This window comes from Podarcis erhardii, assembly GCF_964252035.2.
Source record: "Podarcis erhardii genome assembly, chromosome: 3".
In the NCBI taxonomy this organism is placed as follows: domain Eukaryota; kingdom Metazoa; phylum Chordata; class Lepidosauria; order Squamata; family Lacertidae; genus Podarcis; species Podarcis erhardii.
The window spans coordinates 17,600,915-17,618,759 of record NC_138507.1 but is presented as its reverse complement, the minus strand read 5'-3'; the positions used below and the strand labels follow the sequence as shown (position 1 = coordinate 17,618,759).

Here is a 17,845-nt window from a genome sequence, read left to right as displayed (position 1 = left end):
CTGAAAGACCACTGTGTATGCTCAAAAACATTAGCAGGATTGTTGTAACACTTATAAAGTAATATGAGTCAAGGTAAAACAGCAGATAAAATGGATTAGAAAAATGTAATTAGATGTAAAAAAATGGGTTTGTTTTTTTTGAAAACTGGGGGTGTGGGGGGAAGTCTGAGGGATTTAAGTAATCCCAGGACTGTAAAGCTTGAAAAGGATGTGAATGTATAAGAAGACTGTTAAAAAATTTATATTTATATATATATATATATACACACACACACACTTTGTCTGGAAAACAATAGCCATGACAGATGCATTGTGTTCACAATGAAAAATTATCATCAAGACACAAACTATCCTCTTCAATACCAGCGACACTTCTTTCCATAAGATTTTTCCTTTGATAGAATTCACTTGGTTTTCAGTTAACTGCAAATGTCAGTGGAATCGAACCATTTGCATGCAAACTTTTGTGTATGAAAATGGAAGGAATAGTCTAGTTCCAAAAATAATAATAATAATAATAATAATAATAATAATAATAATAATAATAATTTATTATTTGTACCCCGCCCATCTGGCTGGGTTTCCCCAGCCACTCTGGGCGGCTTCCATAAAAACCAGAAATACACTAAAATATCACAGATTAAAAACTTCCCTGAACATAAATAAATATTTTTGTTCCCTGAACAAAACTAATGCAATCTAAATTAATGTGCCTTTTTTTGAGTTGCTGGTGGTTATTGTTGGCCTGGGAACTGTATTATCAATTCCTGCTGTGAGAAATGATATGATAAACTGCCGCTTCGCTGTTATGGATTAATTAAGAGAAAATTTAAAGAAAACTACCTACATAAAAAGCCATGTTTGTCTTTGGGGTTTTGTAAAACTGATACAAGAAAACCACTGTAGAAAAAACATTTTGCAAATTGTTTAATCTAGTTCAGCAACACTGTGTCACTGGCTAATTTATTCACGCCTAATAGCTGTTTTTGCAAATACCATAGACTTTTGGATGCCTTTGATAGAATGCCAAGGATTAAAAAAAATAATGATCTTTGCATTGTGTATTGCTCACATCCTCTCCTAAAGTAAGCACAACTGCTTGCCATGGGTCAAACTGCAGATATTTCACCACACTGAAAATGTAACCCCTGTCCATGTTTGTAGTAACAGCACAGGTTATTCATTAATGAAAAATTTTATATCATGTTTTCCATGAGACAATGTACCAGAAAAGGTAAATTCCTAATTTTATGGCCTATCTTCATAGGATATTCAGCTGACAGTCAAGATTTGTTTTTATCATCTTGTATAATGGCCAGTATATTAGTGCTTGCAAGCATCATGGCAATGTTTCAAACCTGAGATTCCTACGCCCCCATGAATTGATTCCCTATTTCTAATTCTTGATTTCTTGCCCTATGACATCCTTTATTCTTCTCCTTTGCTATTTAGGCAATTCTCTAAAGTACATTGTTTTGCGGGGAACTATAGAGATATGGCCATTTTCACTACGGCGATCCTTCCCAACCATTTTTCACAAATTCTGAGGCAGAACTGGCTTGTAAATTTTAAATAACAACATTGCTGTGCTTGCCCAGTTGGATCAGGGCTGAGACACAGAGCACTGGAACTTTTCTTTATGATAAAGGAATGCTAGAATACCAGAATAAACAACCAGACCAGTAATGAAGGTTCAAAACTTTATGTGCCACAAGGACTCTCCAGCTCTCTCCTGCCATTTCCAGATTTGAATTAAAATATTTATTTATTTCCTAGCACCATATGTGTACATGGTCGCAAGTGTGTTGCTTGTGTGTAAGTAAGGGGGGGGGGGGAGAACGCCTGTATAATACAGAATAAATATATCATAAGTGTATCTAAGAAACACTAACAGATCAGGTTGTCAAATACATATGTTGTCCCTAGTGTTTCTGCTTTGTAGGGCTGCCAATCTACTACAATCTTGTTTAAAAATACAACATGAATTTTAATCATGGCATAGTTCCCTTTGACCATTTATATAGCTTTTCTTTCGTTGCTTGTTAGATGTTTGTAATTTTCAGATTATAGGAATGATCACTCCAATACATTTTCAGGAATGTGCCCATTTTAAAATCCAATGATTCCTGTAACTTTTTACCATCGGGATTCATATTAAAGTGAAGAACTCCAGATATTTTTAAATTAGTTTGCTAACCTTGCTGAATACCTATTGCTTCCTCAGAGATACCAACCTTTTTATTTGTCAGGCTTATTCTAACCCCTTTGCTAGAGGTTCTTTAGCCAGGACAAATAATGAGGTGGGAGCCTTTTTTTGCTGCCCCATTCAACACATTCAATTCCTCTAATCTTCAAACAGCGTTTTCCATTCTGATACAAGCACTCATAAGATACACAAACTAATTGCTGATATCCATTCCTTCAACAATTCAAATTAACATTTCCATTCCAATTCATCAAGCACCTTAATGGAATCCCAAGGGAGCATTGCTAATGGTTGTTTGCATATTTCCGTGGAATCCGTTGTATTAAGTTGTCTTCAGATAGGCTGTTTATCTTTTCCTTACAAACCATACATGATATTTGTGCATGTAATTAGAGGCTATATTTATCAATTGTTCCACTAGGAGGCTAGTAAAACATGGAAGTGAAGTTGTTACTAGGGAGATAGGGCGATAAAATTCAACTACTTAATTATCTTTATTGGCTTTCACTAAGACTATAATCCTCGTTCGTCTCCGAGAACTAATAACTGATCCCCCTTCTTTTATTTTATTAAGTAATTTGGCCAGAAGAGAGCTTACATACTTACTAAATATTTTGTTAAAAAAAAAACTACTTAGGTATGTGCCCAATCCTGAATGTTCTTTTATTACCAAGGAACTACATGTGATATTCCAAGGGGGTACCTATTGGGTTGTTGTTTTTATTTTTATTATGTATTTTGTGGAAGAAGAAGAAGAAGAAGAAGAAGAAGAAGAAGAAGAAGAAGAAGAAGGAGAAGGAGAAGGAGAAGTAAAAGTACAATAGGTACAATAGGTATTGTGAGCCCATCTTGGGGGAGAAGCACATTGAATGCCCCATGATCTGTGGGTTCAGGCCAGAGAATATATCTCAAGTTTATCCTCTTATCCAAACATAAGCAAATACAAACATAGCCCATCAAGAGAAACAACGTCAGACCAAAAGCACTTTGCAGACGAAATACTTTTCACCAGTTCTGGCAGGTTGGTCTTTCTAAAGCAGCGCAACGAAACATGAATCCTAAGATTGTGATATATTTTGATTAAAGAAATTAATTTTAAGCACAGAATAAACACCATGAAAATACTGTGCTTTGCAACGAATTTTTTGTTGGGTGTGTTACATTTTCTGTTTTTCTTCAGTTAAGATAATTTAAAAATCTTGCTTAGTTTAATTTGCATTGCTACATAGAACGCTGTTTCACGCAGGTTTGATTTCTTTCTAGAATCCCTGTGATATTTATTTGTTGAATTTATATCCTGCCCTGCTTTCCAAAGTGGCACATAATTTGTTTTGCGGAGGAATGGTCCAAATCTAAGAGTGTTTTATGAAAAATCACAAAATTCATACAACAATATAGAGCGCTGTTGATGGGAACGGCATGTATGCAGCTTGTGAGCATTCCTTAATATAGCTTTATTAATTTATTAAAACATTTCTATCCTGCCCTGTATAATTTATTAAAATATTTCTATCCCACCCTGCCTAATATGACCCACCAAATGTTGGACTCCCAATTTCCACCATCCCTGACCATGACTATTGGCCATGGGATCTGAAAATTAAGAGGAGCTCACTTACAGCCCATCATTTCCAGGAGACCACAGCTTCCGATCTGTACATTATACATATTTAGCACACATATTTAGCGGTACAGCCTCTTTAATTCACTTAGGTCAGCAAAAAGCCTTTAGGGGTTCTGTGACTGGACACTAAGCTGTTTCTAAGGACATACGCCTTAACCACTTGCTTTGTACAATACCTTTGGTAATAGCAAAATGCAGAATTATATGAAAAAAAAACCATGTATTCATTATTAATACATTATAAATTAAAAATGCGGCCACAAACAGATCCAAACAGTCAGCATTTTGCTGAGAGCCGCTAAAGGATCAGGCATGCGCTAGACATGGCTTTTACTGTTAATGAAATTCAGAGGGCACTTATTTTAGCAGAATGCCATTTGTTTGGGATTAATGCAATGATCTTTGGTTTTAAGTGAATAAACATTACATACTGGACCAGCTGAATTCGGGATTTGGGAGTCCCAAACTAAATTTAAAGAAATGAACATGTTCTCTCTGCTCCACCCCCAACCCCTTTTCAAACTGTGACGTGAAGCACAAAAGTAGAAAGATAAATAAAACAGGTGCAGAAAATAGAACAGGGAAGCTTTATATTTTGGAACTGTGAGCAATAGTAACATGGTCAAAATCCCCAGTCAGCCCTTCCTATAAATGTTTACTCAGGTGTAAGTCCCACAGAGGTCCAATGTGGTTTACTCTTAAGTAAGTGGACAAAGGCTTGCAGCCTAAGCCATGTTTCCCTTCAACAAATCTTCTGCCAGAGAAGATGGAAGGAAAGTAAAAGGCCTTTCTTTTAAGCTGATTCTTCCAGGCGGGAAATATTGGAGAACTCAACTGCAACGGCCATCTTCTACCCTCTTTTTGGGGGGGGAAGTCCCACTGAGAATTACTCCCAAGTAAAAGACGCTAAAAACATGAAGGAAAAATGGGTCACTATTGGGGGAAAATACCGACATTTTTTCATCATTCCTGTCAGGTTTCACGGGGTTTTTTGGGGGGGTTCATAATAGAAAAATAAAATTTGTGTTTAAAAACAACTACATAGAAACCAAATGCTTAATTGTCACAACTTTTCTCTTTGTGAGGAAAGAGGGAAGATTACCCTCCACACCCCACACCCCCATGATGGCACTTGTGCTTAATTTTTTTCCGAACAGAGGGGGGGGGGGGGACAAGAGCCTTCATTTCACATTAATCTGAATTTGAGCCCCACTGAGTTAAATAGGATTAACTTCCATGTAACTGTGTACAGGATTGCAGTTTAGGGTGAAGTCTCCATTTTCTGTCCCTCCTCCTGTGTCGCCAAACGCCTCACGGCGTTTTCCCGCCTAAATGAGTCCTCATACTGGAGGCAGCAGAAACACAGAGAAATAATAATCCGAGCAGTCATTGCTTGGAGACAGTTCTTCCGGGTGCTTTTATTTATTTATTTATCCTTTCCCTTTTTTATTTTGGCTTCCACTTAGGAAGTAATAAAATCTCTCTTTTTGCTGACCCCCTCAGGGTGGGCGAGGTGTTGCTCGACCACAGCTAGCATAACAGGTGCCATCTTGCATTTCTGGCTGTTGTTTTCTATGAAAGGTCATAACTTCCAGTGTTGGAGAGGACAGGGATCAAGGGTCTGAAGGAACATAAATGTTGGAAGCTTTTTCTAAGTTTGACGTAAAGTCTGTGTCCAGAAAGGGCACCGTTGCCTCAGAGTACACACGGTTTCTAAAAGCCACAATTCCTGTACGCCGCAACACCAAGATTACCTGTGCATTTCTATTTATCTCTTACCAACTCTGTTTGTATAAGTATGCTCAGAGGCTATATAAATAACCAAGCAAACTCAACATTATAATAGCAGCTCAATTTTAAACCACTGGCATGCAAACTTTTTTGTATAAAAAGGGAAAGGATAGTCTAGTTCCAAAGTAATGCAGTCTCAGTTTCTACACACACAAATATGCAAAAAGAATCACATTACATGAAAAAAAGATTAGTCCACAAACTAATTGGGGGGGGGCATCTTCATGGTACATTTATATTACTCAGAAATTTATTTATTTTTTATATTACTCAGGAAATGTCACAATTAGAAGGGGGAGGGGGAAATCATGCTCCAAGTCTCTTAGCCTAATCTACAAAGAAGTGATCGCAATAAATTGCTATAATGCCTGAAAAGGTTATTTTTTGCAGGTTCCTCCTCACAATCTGTCCACCGAGTTTGGGGTTTTTTGAGGGGGATTGAGTTTCATTCATGGCCTGTTCTTCTTGCTTCAGAGGCTGCACCATTGCCCTTATAGAAGTAGTACATGGTGAAGCTGAATTCCTCAGCTCTGAGGCGGAGAAGGAGCTGGCTAAGGAGGCAGCTGGTTTAAATTGTCCTAGGTCCTGCAACAAGAGGCTTGCCATACGTCAGGAAAATTCCTGCCATGTCCTGGTTTTGGGGGCGTAAAAATGGCATTGGGGGGATTTTGCCAGAATGGCAAAATGTCAGGGGAAACCCAGATGTTTTGCGGCCTTCCTAAAAAAAATTAAAAAAATAAAGCTCAAGAACTTTGTGGGTGTTAGGAATTTTACTTTTTGAAATATGGCCACCCTATGCAACAAGTAGCATTTGGTAACAAGAATCCATGGAAGCCCAGAACAGTGAAGGTGTTACAACAAAGGCCCCATGGTAGAATTCCCTCCTCCTTGTTCCTTTCTTTCTTATTTTTTTACCTCAGCACAGTAACATAACAATGTGGATGTTCTAGAGTTGCCGTTATTTCAAAAAGTAAAAACCAGGACACCCTAAATGTTGTTGAGATTTTTTTTTAGTAGACAAATAGTGGTGCAACAATGTTATATTTCATTTTCAGACAAGCAGTTTACTTTTAAAATGTTATCAGAAGAACCAGAATTCAGGGTCAAATAATTTCACAGAAACCGCTTCTTAAAATGCTATCTGAATATTAATGCTTAATTAATGAATTAAATTCATTTATAACCAATGAGCTAGGTCAGGACTGAGGCAATAGTCCTAAACACACATACTAGGGAGTAAGCCCCATTAAAAGAAAATGAAGCTTACTTCCATTAACACAGATAAGATTGTGCTTCAGATCAGTTGCGCCTATGTGCCATTGCAATCAATGTGAAAAATTAGTCACCGCTAACTTGCCCGATTGAATTGAACAGGAACTAAGTGCAATACACTTACTCTGAATCCAACCCAGAATGGTTTTAATATGTCTTGATTGACGTTATTACAGTACAATGACATTTTATTTCGTTGTAGAATGCATGCCTCAGCCAGTCAATGCAATTAAATGTTTTTTAATGTCGCTTTTTTAAAAGCAAAACAAAACTGCAGAGAGGAAGGATCAGAAGTTTGCAGTGAGTGAAGAGAAATAGCACCGTTATTCCTGAACACTTGATTTGTGTGAAAGGTTACGTATTTAAAACATTTTTATACTATTCTTCAACATTAGTGCCACGAAAGCTACTCTAGGATGTTCTGAAGCCAGCTAAAAAGTCCTCTCTTCCATTGCTGAGTACTGCACCCCGATAGAGGAAGTATCTGAAACAGGACTTTCTGAAGGTATCTGAAACAGAGACCTTCTGTTGGTCTCAAAATGTGGGTTAGATTAGCATGGAAAGAAGCACTCTTTCAGGTTTCATAAGTAGGGACACATGATGGAGTATGCAGGGAATGGCTAAAAGCGCTATCAGCCAGAGGGCCCATTTGAATTAAGCAAATATACTTGGGACTGTTTTCAGAAAGTGGTTAGCAGTGCCTATTGTGTGCTGGTGATGTTCTCAACCCACACTGACCAAGAGCTATTAGCTACCATCTACATGTGGTATAAGGGACGCGGGTGGCGCTGTGAGTTAAACCACAGAGCCTAGGACTTGCCGATCAGAAGGTCGGCGGTTCAAATCTCCGTGACGGCGTGAGCTCCTGTTGCTCCTGCCAACCTAGCAGTTCAAAAGCACGTCAAAGTGCAAGTAGATGAATAGGTACTGCTCTGGCGGGACGGGAAGGTAAACGGCATTTCCATGCGCTGCTCTGGTTCGCCAGAAGCGGCTTAGTCATGCTGGCCACATGACCCGGAAGCTGTACGCCGGCTCCCTCGGCCAATAAAGCGAGATGAGCGCCGCAACCCCAGAGTCGGCCACAACTGGACCTAATGGTCAGGGGTCCCTTTACCTTTACCTTTACATGTGGTTCTAGCCCACTCCATGTTATTGTAGTAGCTATACTGATCAGTAATGGAAAGACTCTCTTCCATTTTTATTGCAATATGGGAACTATGTGTGGCCTTCTCTAGTGGAATCCACACACATATGAAAAACGCTGTGGAAATGCTTAAAAAAAAAGTTTTGAAAAACACATTGAATTTTGCGTAGCTCACTGACACCATCTAGTGTCACATTTGTATATTGCACTTTACAACACATTTAAGACATTTTATTTGCAGCTGTGTCCTCTGTTTATTGCTAAAAATATGGCTTTCTCCACATTAGAGAGTACTCTGGTATATCCCTTACTCCAAAGATTTTCATGAATAGTGGTGGAACCACTCAGGGCTTTTTTTTGAGAAAAATAGGTGCCAGTACTCACCCTGAAGTTGTTACAGTAAGTGCCACACTTTTTAACATAAAAAAGGATGTGGTGTTTCTGCATACCCTTTAGTGCCCCCCTGAAAAAAGCACTGGAACTACTGTATATTTCTGTTCTTAAAATGTAAAAAAGTAAACAGAGAAGTAAAGCCTATCATGCTGAATGTCTGAAATACTGATCAATGCTTTTTTTAAAAAAGAGAAATGAATCATGCCTAGTGTTGTGACCCTAAGCAAATTTATGGGGAAATAAGTTTACTTTAAATGTACGGCCTCTTATTCCAAGTAACTACGTTTAGTTACTTTTCTTTAAAAGCTCTGTAATTATATTTTTCATCTTTTAACATACTCTTATGGTAACTGGAGATCAAATGAAAATGATGTCATTGCTATTGTCTCATATGGAAAAATGATAAACATGAATAAGAGAGCACCATGTCACTCAAAATGCATTTTGTTAAATGTATGTTGCTAATGCTTAAAATACACAAATAGTTTGCATAATTTTAATTATAAGTTGGTTTAAATTTCAGAACAGGTCTCATCAAGTTTTGTTACTCAGAACTGAACATGGAAAGTTTACAAGCACTTCTATCCATATCAGAAGAGATGGAAGAACCATGGCCAAAGAAACTCAAAACAGATAGTCAAGTGAGCTCAAATGAGCAGAGGCAGTTGCTAAAAAGTTTATGCTATGCAGATAAGAAATCACCAGACACACATCTAGGTTTTCCTGAAGGATCTTGGGATTTTAGTCAAAACAATTTGGAACTGCAAGAGAAAAACAGCACAAAAACCAACTTAAGACAGTATCTACATTTTAGACTTTGTACGAATGCCCATTCGCATTCCAGATTGTTAGGAAATACACCATTCATAGAAAAATGGGCACTTGAAAATGATTACTGTAGCAATTTAAAAGATTCTGGTTCTGAATTTAATGAAAATATTAATTCATTGGTCACAAAACCAAAACCTTGGATCATTTTTGCTAAAGAAAAAGAAAAATCAATAGACAGTGGCAACATTTCAAAGGAGATTGAGTTACCATCAGTAAATATACTTTCTTATGACATCTTGGCAGAAATTATTGTTGTAAGACTAGAATATTTACTTACAGATGTGCCAGCATTTCAAACTAATGAAAATGGCACAGGTTGTCATCATGTACATGGAGAACAAAACCATATTCCCAAAGCAGTTGCAGATGGTGGAAGCATCAGTGACAAAATCCCGCTGCTACGTTTGTTAGCTGGCAATTTCATGAAAGGAAGAAAATCAAACATTGGATCATTCTTATATGAATATAAAAATGTTGTGGGTGAGGATGAAAATATTTTATTCCGCAAAAAGCAAACAAATGCCTTGGCAAAGACTAACTTAAGAAGGAACAAAGTATATAAGCACATGTATATATCTTATTCAAGAAGCTGTGGAGTTGTAAATACCAAATTAGTAAAATGTGCTGCTTTTGAGTTATTTTTACATGATTGCAGAACTGCAGTTGAAAAGAATGCCTCAATATTCAGTCATTTTTTTCTGCTCAATACCCAACAAAGGGAAATACCCAATGGCACCAGTACCATGGAACACTTCGAATTTTCCAGATATACTATAGAAGATGGTAGCTTTTCAGTAGTTGGTAATGAAAAAGAACAAATGGCAAGACAACTTATAATTTCTAACAAACACATTTTCCCAGAGAACGACTTTCACAGCTCTACTTTATGGGGGGGAAGGTTGTGTAGTCCTACAGTGCACAACCTGTCAGCAAACTTCAGACTATTAAACTATTTGACTTCAGTTCCACTCAAATTTGGGAAGTGTAGTATTCAACAATCAAATCTTCCAACGGTGAGTACAATGGAACCAAATATACAAAAGAGAACTGGAAAATTCTTCAATGAAAACAATGCTTTTCCTGTTAAAAAATTTAAAGCTTCTCATTTTATTCCAAGAGCACATAGCAAAGCACAAGCAAGCAAAAGCAAACGTGTCCCGGAATATATAAGAACTTGTAGCAAAGCAATGATAAACAAAAGAAGGAATGGTAATTGTGAAGACTGTGGTTCTACTGAAATGAAAGTCAATTTTTATCCATTTGACACATATAAACAAATTTGCCTCAGTACTGATTCAGAGGAAATTTCATTTATAGGAAATGTGATCTTTAATGTTGAAAATAATAAAAAAGATAGCAAAGGATATTTTGTTCCTGATAAAAGAATAACTTGCAGTGGCTCTGATACATTGACATCTAACTGCGTTCTCCCTCAGTTATATACAATTTGCAATCCTTTTTTGGAACAGAAAAGCAAAAGTAAAAAGTCTAAGTATCCCAAAGATAGAAACAACAATAGTCAAAGGCACACATGTGAAGACAACAACATGCACTTCCCTATTAATGGCCTTAATTCTGGAAATGTACTTAAATATAATAGTGACCAGTATTTTACTTCAACTGTTTCTTATGATGTTTGCATAGATCAAAATAGACCAGTGAGTGTCAAAGCTCAGCGTTACAAGATTTCCCGGCATGGAAAAAGAAGAAAACTAAGTGGCTTTATATTTGAAAATAATAATAGTGTTTTACCATACTACCCTGTTTGTAGTTCTAGAATCTCTAAGAACTTGAAACATCCTATAGTTAAAAAAGTAGAAAATCTGAATTTATTGCTTCAAAAACGTATTTTACTAAACAGCACACATAATCCAGAGCTAGCGTCTGTGAAACAAAATGCCAAAGATGTCAATAAGAAAGATAATTCAACTTTTGAGCAGAGTTATGTAAGCAAAAGAAATCAACCTCAGAATATAACTACGCTAGGTTTCAATTATGGATGTGGGGAAAGGGTTAGTTCTAAAGACACATTAACAATGACTTCATGCACAATGAAACAAGGCCATTTTGAAGATGCTATAGAAAAGCACTTATCTTCTGAGATTAAAAGCAGGCACGAGTTTGAACTGAAAAATCAGTTTGATCTGGTACTGGAAGAGCTTTTCATGTTTAATGAAATTAGTAAGGAAAATGTGGAAAAAGAAATGTGGAAATGTGGGGAAAGAAATTTTTTGGAGAAAGATCCCCTTGTATTTAATCATTCTGGCAGCATACTAGATGAAGACTCCAGAAATATTTATGAAAATAAAGCGAATGCGACCTTCACCACTACTGGTAGTACTGTGAACAGTATTATTGTAAAGCATACAACTGGGATAAAGCCAACTAAGAATGAACAAAGTTTGTTTAAGAACACAGTGATAAAAAGTCCTGGGGAGCAAGAAGTACCACATGACCACTGTCCTTTGAGTGTAACAGATGAAGAAATGTTCTATGCACCCTCTCAAGGTAACTATATTATCATGCAGTATGATCACATAGTTGAATTGGCCTTCTGTTGCATGTGAATCAAGAGGAAAAGGATGTGTCAGACCTTTCTGAATGTGCTAATACAGATTACATTTTCAAGGTAACTAGTAGGGCTGGTTTCAGGCTTGAGGGGCTTTGGTGGGACCCATTCTCTATTGGTCCAGGCCAACTTACCTGGCAGAAGTGACAGCTGGCAGCAGTGTCAGGTGGCTGAAGGACACCATTTAAGATTTCAACAGTGTTACAGAATGACACTAAAGTTGCATTTCCATCCCAACTTACTTGGGAGTAATTCAGGAGTCCTTACTTCTGAGTAGATATGGTAAATATAGGGGAATGAAGTGTAGGCATCAGGAGTGGCCTGGGTCAGGGTACTGGGGGGGAAGCTGTCCGGGGATTCAATGTGCTGTTTCTGGTCATGATAACTGGTTAAAGGCATCAAAAGGTTATCTAGCAGGTTATCTAGCATCTGTTTTGCTAGAGCAGTTCAACTTTAAAAAATAAATATAATACTAATTGTGAGTTTATTTTTTTATATTTAAGAACATGGCGATTCTCCTTGTAAACAACCTTTCACTTGGAGCCCAGCATTTGTGCCTCATACATTTATGGAAGAAAGAAGCTGCGATTTAAGAAATGAAAGAGGTAAATTATTCAGATTTTAGTTATTTACCATAGAAAAGTTCTTAGCTTATATTTATTTTTCAATGTAAATCACAGCAAGTAGATGGGTGGGGTATAAATAATAATAATAATAATAATAATAATAATAATTATTATTATTATTATTATTAAGACAGCCTGGCTAATTATATTCAAAATCATACACAAGCAATAGGCACATTATATGTATAATACGTGTAGAACAGTCAAGCCCTCTGCAGTACTATATTTCCGTAGCACAATTTTGTAAATATAAGTGTTTGTGTACAGTTATATGAATTGCTGCATGAATCTGTTTATGTACCAGCTACTTTAGGAAACTTGGACTGTATATGTGCAATAATATTGTAGATATACTAATGCATATAGTATGTAAGAATTGTATTTATCACCACAATATTAATGTTGGAAATTACAATATCAGTGTTTGTTGGATACTATACAATAGATGCCCATGATGCACACCAAAATGTACATATATTTATTGTTGTGGTGGTATTCACAATTCTGCAGCCTTGATTTGGCTTGGACTAAGAAAAAATTAAAACTCTCATAATGAGAAACTATGGTGAGACAGAGATACACATACAAAGTGCTTTCAGTTTTCATAATGCAACTTCATATCTTTTTATACAGGAGTTCTTTTATTGGATGGAATTGTAAGAGTACAGCCTCTTAAAACATGTCGTGGTCCTTTAAGAGTTGGATTATCAAAGAAAGCTAAGCCAAAACAACTTCATCCATATTTGAAATAGTTCAGTATACCATGTTTTAAAAAGCACTTTTGAACCAAAACCATTTACAGTTTTTGGTACACTATATATATGTTATAAATATTTTTGGTTTTAAAGGTTTTAATAATAAAAGTCCTGTGCAATGATATACTATGATATGAGTGCTTCATAATGTAGTTTTACAGCATTTATTTTTATAAGGATTCTGTGAAATTTCTAAACTTTCATATTTAATATGATGGAAATTCATTGGATAAATGCATTATCTTTGGTTAAGCTATTCTCATTTCTTAAAGTACACTGACAAAATGTAGCAGCTTATAGCATTTTATTAAATAATCAGCCATTTTAAATTATATAGATCAGCTTTAATGCATTATAGAATACACTGGTCAATAATGATCTAAAGTCATGTCATTCACACAAGGACTTCCTGTGGCACAACATAACTTTTTCTTTTATCCCCATAGCCCCCCATAATCTGCTTTGGAGGGTTGGGGAAGCCCCCAGAACAGGTTTTGGGGATGCAGGGGAGGAGGAGAGAACCTTTGTTGCATAAGCAGACATCCTTGTGAGAATGAAGTGACTTCACTGGATAAGAACCCATAGCCTTCCTTATTTAATATATTCATATATTCTTCTTAAGAGAACTTGTGTCTTGATCAGCACAACACTAGGTTATATGCATGGCCACTGCATATTAGAATCTCTGCACAACTGAATTGTTGTTTGGAGCTACTACCTGTCACAGAGTTGAGAATGGAAGGGAAAAAAAGATTGTATTCACTTTTCCCACTTTTCATCTTCTGGCAAATGTTTTAGCAGTGTATTCATATTGAGGGTTTCTCCCCATTTTATAAGAATTCTCATAAAGGTTGTTTGCTCACCTTTGGGCATTACATGAGCTATTATAATCCAAATAAAAGAATATTTCAATTTGGGATGACAGGGTACTATAGAGTTGTTTTACTGCACATGCCATTAGTATAAGGATCACACATTTAGTTGCATATGTGGCCAAGCTGACAATTCATGAATATTCAAAGCCAATGACAAATAAAGAGAATTGCTTCCTATTAACAATTAACATTCACATAATGGGCAACCCCATTCCCCTTCCCAGCTGCTGCCAATCTCAGAAACTTAATAGATAGTCTTTTCCCTGCCACAGCATGCCACCAAAGTTGTGTTAACAATTGTATTATCTGTGATAAAAACCTAAAGGCAATTGGACCAAAGTTAGTTGTGAATGAGTAACTTATTCCGTTGTTTTTAGTGAGGCAGTGCAATCCCATAAATGTATATTCAGAAGTACGGTAAGTTGCATTAAACTAAAGGAGACTTACTTCTGAGTAGACATGAATAGGAGTGCACTATTAGGCACAGGTGACTTTAACTAGATGGGAACCAATAACTTCAAACCCAGTTCCAAAACAATCACGTTGTTTGTCTCATCGAAACATAGGAGCTAAATAGTCTTATTTTACCTTGCTTTGTGTTTAAGACCAGTTTACTGAGTGATTCCTAAACACTGGGTCACAGCTAGAGCATGTTATGTAACTTCCAACTGTTAGCACTGGAATTATGATAAACAGTTGATTAATGGTTTCTATGTTCACATGTTTTTTGGAGTTATGGGTGATTCAAAGTAAACATGTTTGTTATTAAGCCCTTTTATAAGCATTTTAGTAGTTATTGCACTAAGTTGATATTGAAATTTCCTATTTACATAAGCATGTTATGTTGAAACTGAGCCTGCAATTGTTCATATTACCTAACTCTCTTTTTCAGTCAGATTGACTTATCTTTTAAATAAAACATGAGCAAAAACCAAAATAAAACACAACAGCAAAAAATGGTAACACCAAATAAGACAGCTAATTAAGATCTGAGAGAAAAATAAAGGATTTTAACAATTTAAACTATTCTTTTCTATTTCTTCAGTGTTTTCAAATATCTGGGTACTTGTAATTTAACAAAGAGCAAGTCCTAAGCTATGTAACAGGACTGGAATGTAGAACTTTAATTGCAGATTGAATATCAATTTTAGATAAAGGAGAATTGGATTATGCAAAATTACACCAGCTGCATAAAACAAATTATGCAATGACAAGCTATTTTTGAATCTCTGGACCTTGGCAGGATGTTTCCTTTTGATTCCAACAACGGCATCTGAAACAGAAGACTATAGCAACCCTCTAAACCCTCTATATAAAGCATCTATTATATATTCTGTTCCTCATTAGATTTTATACCAGTAAATTGTGGGTGTAAACTGCTGGCATCAGTGAGAAGAGGGACACAATACATATACATTATGCTCATTCACTTTGTGGAAAAAAGGCTGAAGATGGAGCTACACACTACACACAAACAGGTGGAGCACAAGCCCAACGGCATTTAGGGGAAAAACAGCTTTGGAACAGGCTGGGGACAGCAGAAAGGGAGTATGTTTAATCTGTTCCTACAGACCACTTTGCCACAACAAAATCTTCCTTAAACAACTTCCTTTCTGGGTTCCAGGCATATATTTAATTCTTGCAAACATACACCTGGTACTTTAAGGGGGGGGGAATACATTGGGGGCATTTTCATTGGAAAAGTGGCAGGAGGAAGGGCTAACCGCCAGGGGTAGGCAACCTAAGGCCCAGGGGCTGGATGCGGCCCAATCGCCTTCTAAATCCGGCCTGCGGATGGTCCAGGAATCAGCAAGTTTTTACATGAGTAGAATGTGTGCTTTTATTTAAAATGCATCTCTGGGTTATTTGTGGGGCATAGGAATTTGCTCATTCCCCCCCCCCCCCAAAAAAAAATATAGTCCGGCCCATCACATGGTCTGAGAGACAGTGGACCAGCCCCCTGCTGAAAAAGGTTGCTGACCCCTGGCTACCCATCCTCAGCTGCATTTTAGCTCCAAATTGGCTTGTTATGAGGTTGTTTTTCCTACACAAAACGGCCACTGACGTTGCACCTTGTTGCTCCTCTCTGAATGCTAGGTAGTAAGTTTCTGTTTTGTGAACCATTTTTTTAAAAAACCTCAACATACCGTAATAATTACAAAACACCATTCACATTTTGTGAGTAATGATGGGAGGTTCCCCCCGTTCGAACGAAAAGGTCTATCGAACTGGATTCATTTTTCAGGCATCTGCTAGAGATCCAAAAGTAATCAGATTTAAAATTGGATCAGTTCTGACTGATCTTGACCACTAAACCTGACTGTATTCCTGATTAAATCCACTGGGAATATGACACAGTCAGGAAGCTTCCCTACAGTGGCGTAGCGTGGGGGTGCAGGGGGGGCCGGCGGCAACCGGGCGCAACATCTGGGGGGGGCACGCTCGCACTCGAGTGCTAAAATCCATGGGTTAGGGGGCGCAAATTACTTGCCTTGCCCCGGGTGCTGACAACCCACGCTACGCCACTGCTTCCCTATCACCGACTCATACATTTTGAACTTTCCTCTGCCCTGATCCCTCCTCACTGCCTCTCTTTCCAAATGTACTGAACTCAAGGGGCATCAGGGAGAGCTTGGAGGAAGCATACGACTTCAGCCAGAACACGCACAGCAACATTTAGGAGGGAGGAAGAACAGAAGAAGAGCTTTACTGGATCCGGAAAAAGGCCCATCTAGGCCAGGATCCTGTTCTTATAGCAGCCAGCCAGATGTCAGTGGGAAGTCTACATGCAGGACCAGAGCACAACAGCATTTCTCCCTCTTGCAGTTCCCAGCAACAGGCAATGAAAGGCATATTGCCTTTGACAATTGAGATAGAGCATAGTCAAAGTGGCTAGCAGGCATCAATAGCCTCATCTTCCATGAATTTTTCTTATTCTCTTTTAAAACCATTGGTCATGACTACATAGTGTGGGATATATCTTATTGGAAATGGAACATTTGGCAGGTTTGTTCTGGGCCAGAGACTTTCAGATAAAAGTTCAGACTCTGTTCTAGCTTAGGGGGGAAAAAATACAGCCCGCCCCCAGGTTTTGGTTCAATGTGGCTCCCTAATTATTGTGATAAATACATCTGAAGATTTCATCCTAGTTTTAGATGAAAGAGTGCATTTGTAGCATAGCCATATATATATTAAAATGAATGATGCTTATATTAAATGTTCTCAATGTTGGATGAGTAGTTATATTAAATATTCATATATAATAATTCTGTACATTTCCTTATGTCATAGAAAGAAATATATGAACGAGAATTTAAAATTCCTTCTGTCGTGTTATGTATACTCTCTCTCACACACAAAATATTTTCACCAATATTTTTTTAATAGGACTTTAAAATTTATGAGTTATTGAGTTATGCGATTTCAATAGCTAGCAGCAGTAATTCTAGATTCATTTTGTATGAATGGTAGTAATTAATAAATTGTTGCAAATTTTTCTTAAGAGAGTGATAAAAATGCAACTTTAAGATTTAACAAGCAATAAATTGTAACAAATGTCTGCAAAGAGAAATGGGACTGGAATAGATAATGGATCCACTTGAGCTCCTGCTAGGCCAGAAAATGTTACCAAGAAAATCTGCCCATGTAATTGCGGGAAGGAGGCAAATAATAAAGATCAGGGTTAGTTACTAAGATTAAATAATCCTAGCCCATGTGTTTGTAAAGCCAAGCTCTAGAAGAAACTGCAAAACTGTAGAA

General features: G+C 37.2%; 1 protein-coding gene across 11 annotated transcripts; it reads left to right on the top strand.

Annotated features, from left to right (window-relative positions):
- The first annotated feature begins 3,393 nt into the window (after window positions 1-3,393).
- On the top strand, window positions 3,394-15,109 carry RAD51AP2 (RAD51 associated protein 2). 11 transcript variants are annotated; one of them, XM_081856910.1, is made up of 5 exons: window positions 3,394-4,011; window positions 7,155-7,398; window positions 8,954-11,769; window positions 12,334-12,435; window positions 13,090-15,109. In XM_081856910.1, the coding sequence occupies exons 3-5, from the start codon at window positions 8,991-8,993 to the stop codon at window positions 13,206-13,208; spliced, it is 3,000 nt and encodes a 999-aa protein (XP_081713036.1). In that variant the 5' UTR covers window positions 3,394-4,011; window positions 7,155-7,398; window positions 8,954-8,990; the 3' UTR covers window positions 13,209-15,109. The 11 variants fall into 11 exon arrangements, with proteins under 11 accessions (XP_081713036.1, XP_081713038.1, XP_081713037.1 ...); XM_081856912.1 differs by having other exon boundaries at window positions 3,395-4,011; window positions 7,155-7,246; window positions 8,959-11,769; XM_081856911.1 differs by lacking the exon at window positions 3,394-4,011 and adding an exon at window positions 4,459-4,532.
- Window positions 15,110-17,845: the final 2,736 nt, after the last annotated feature.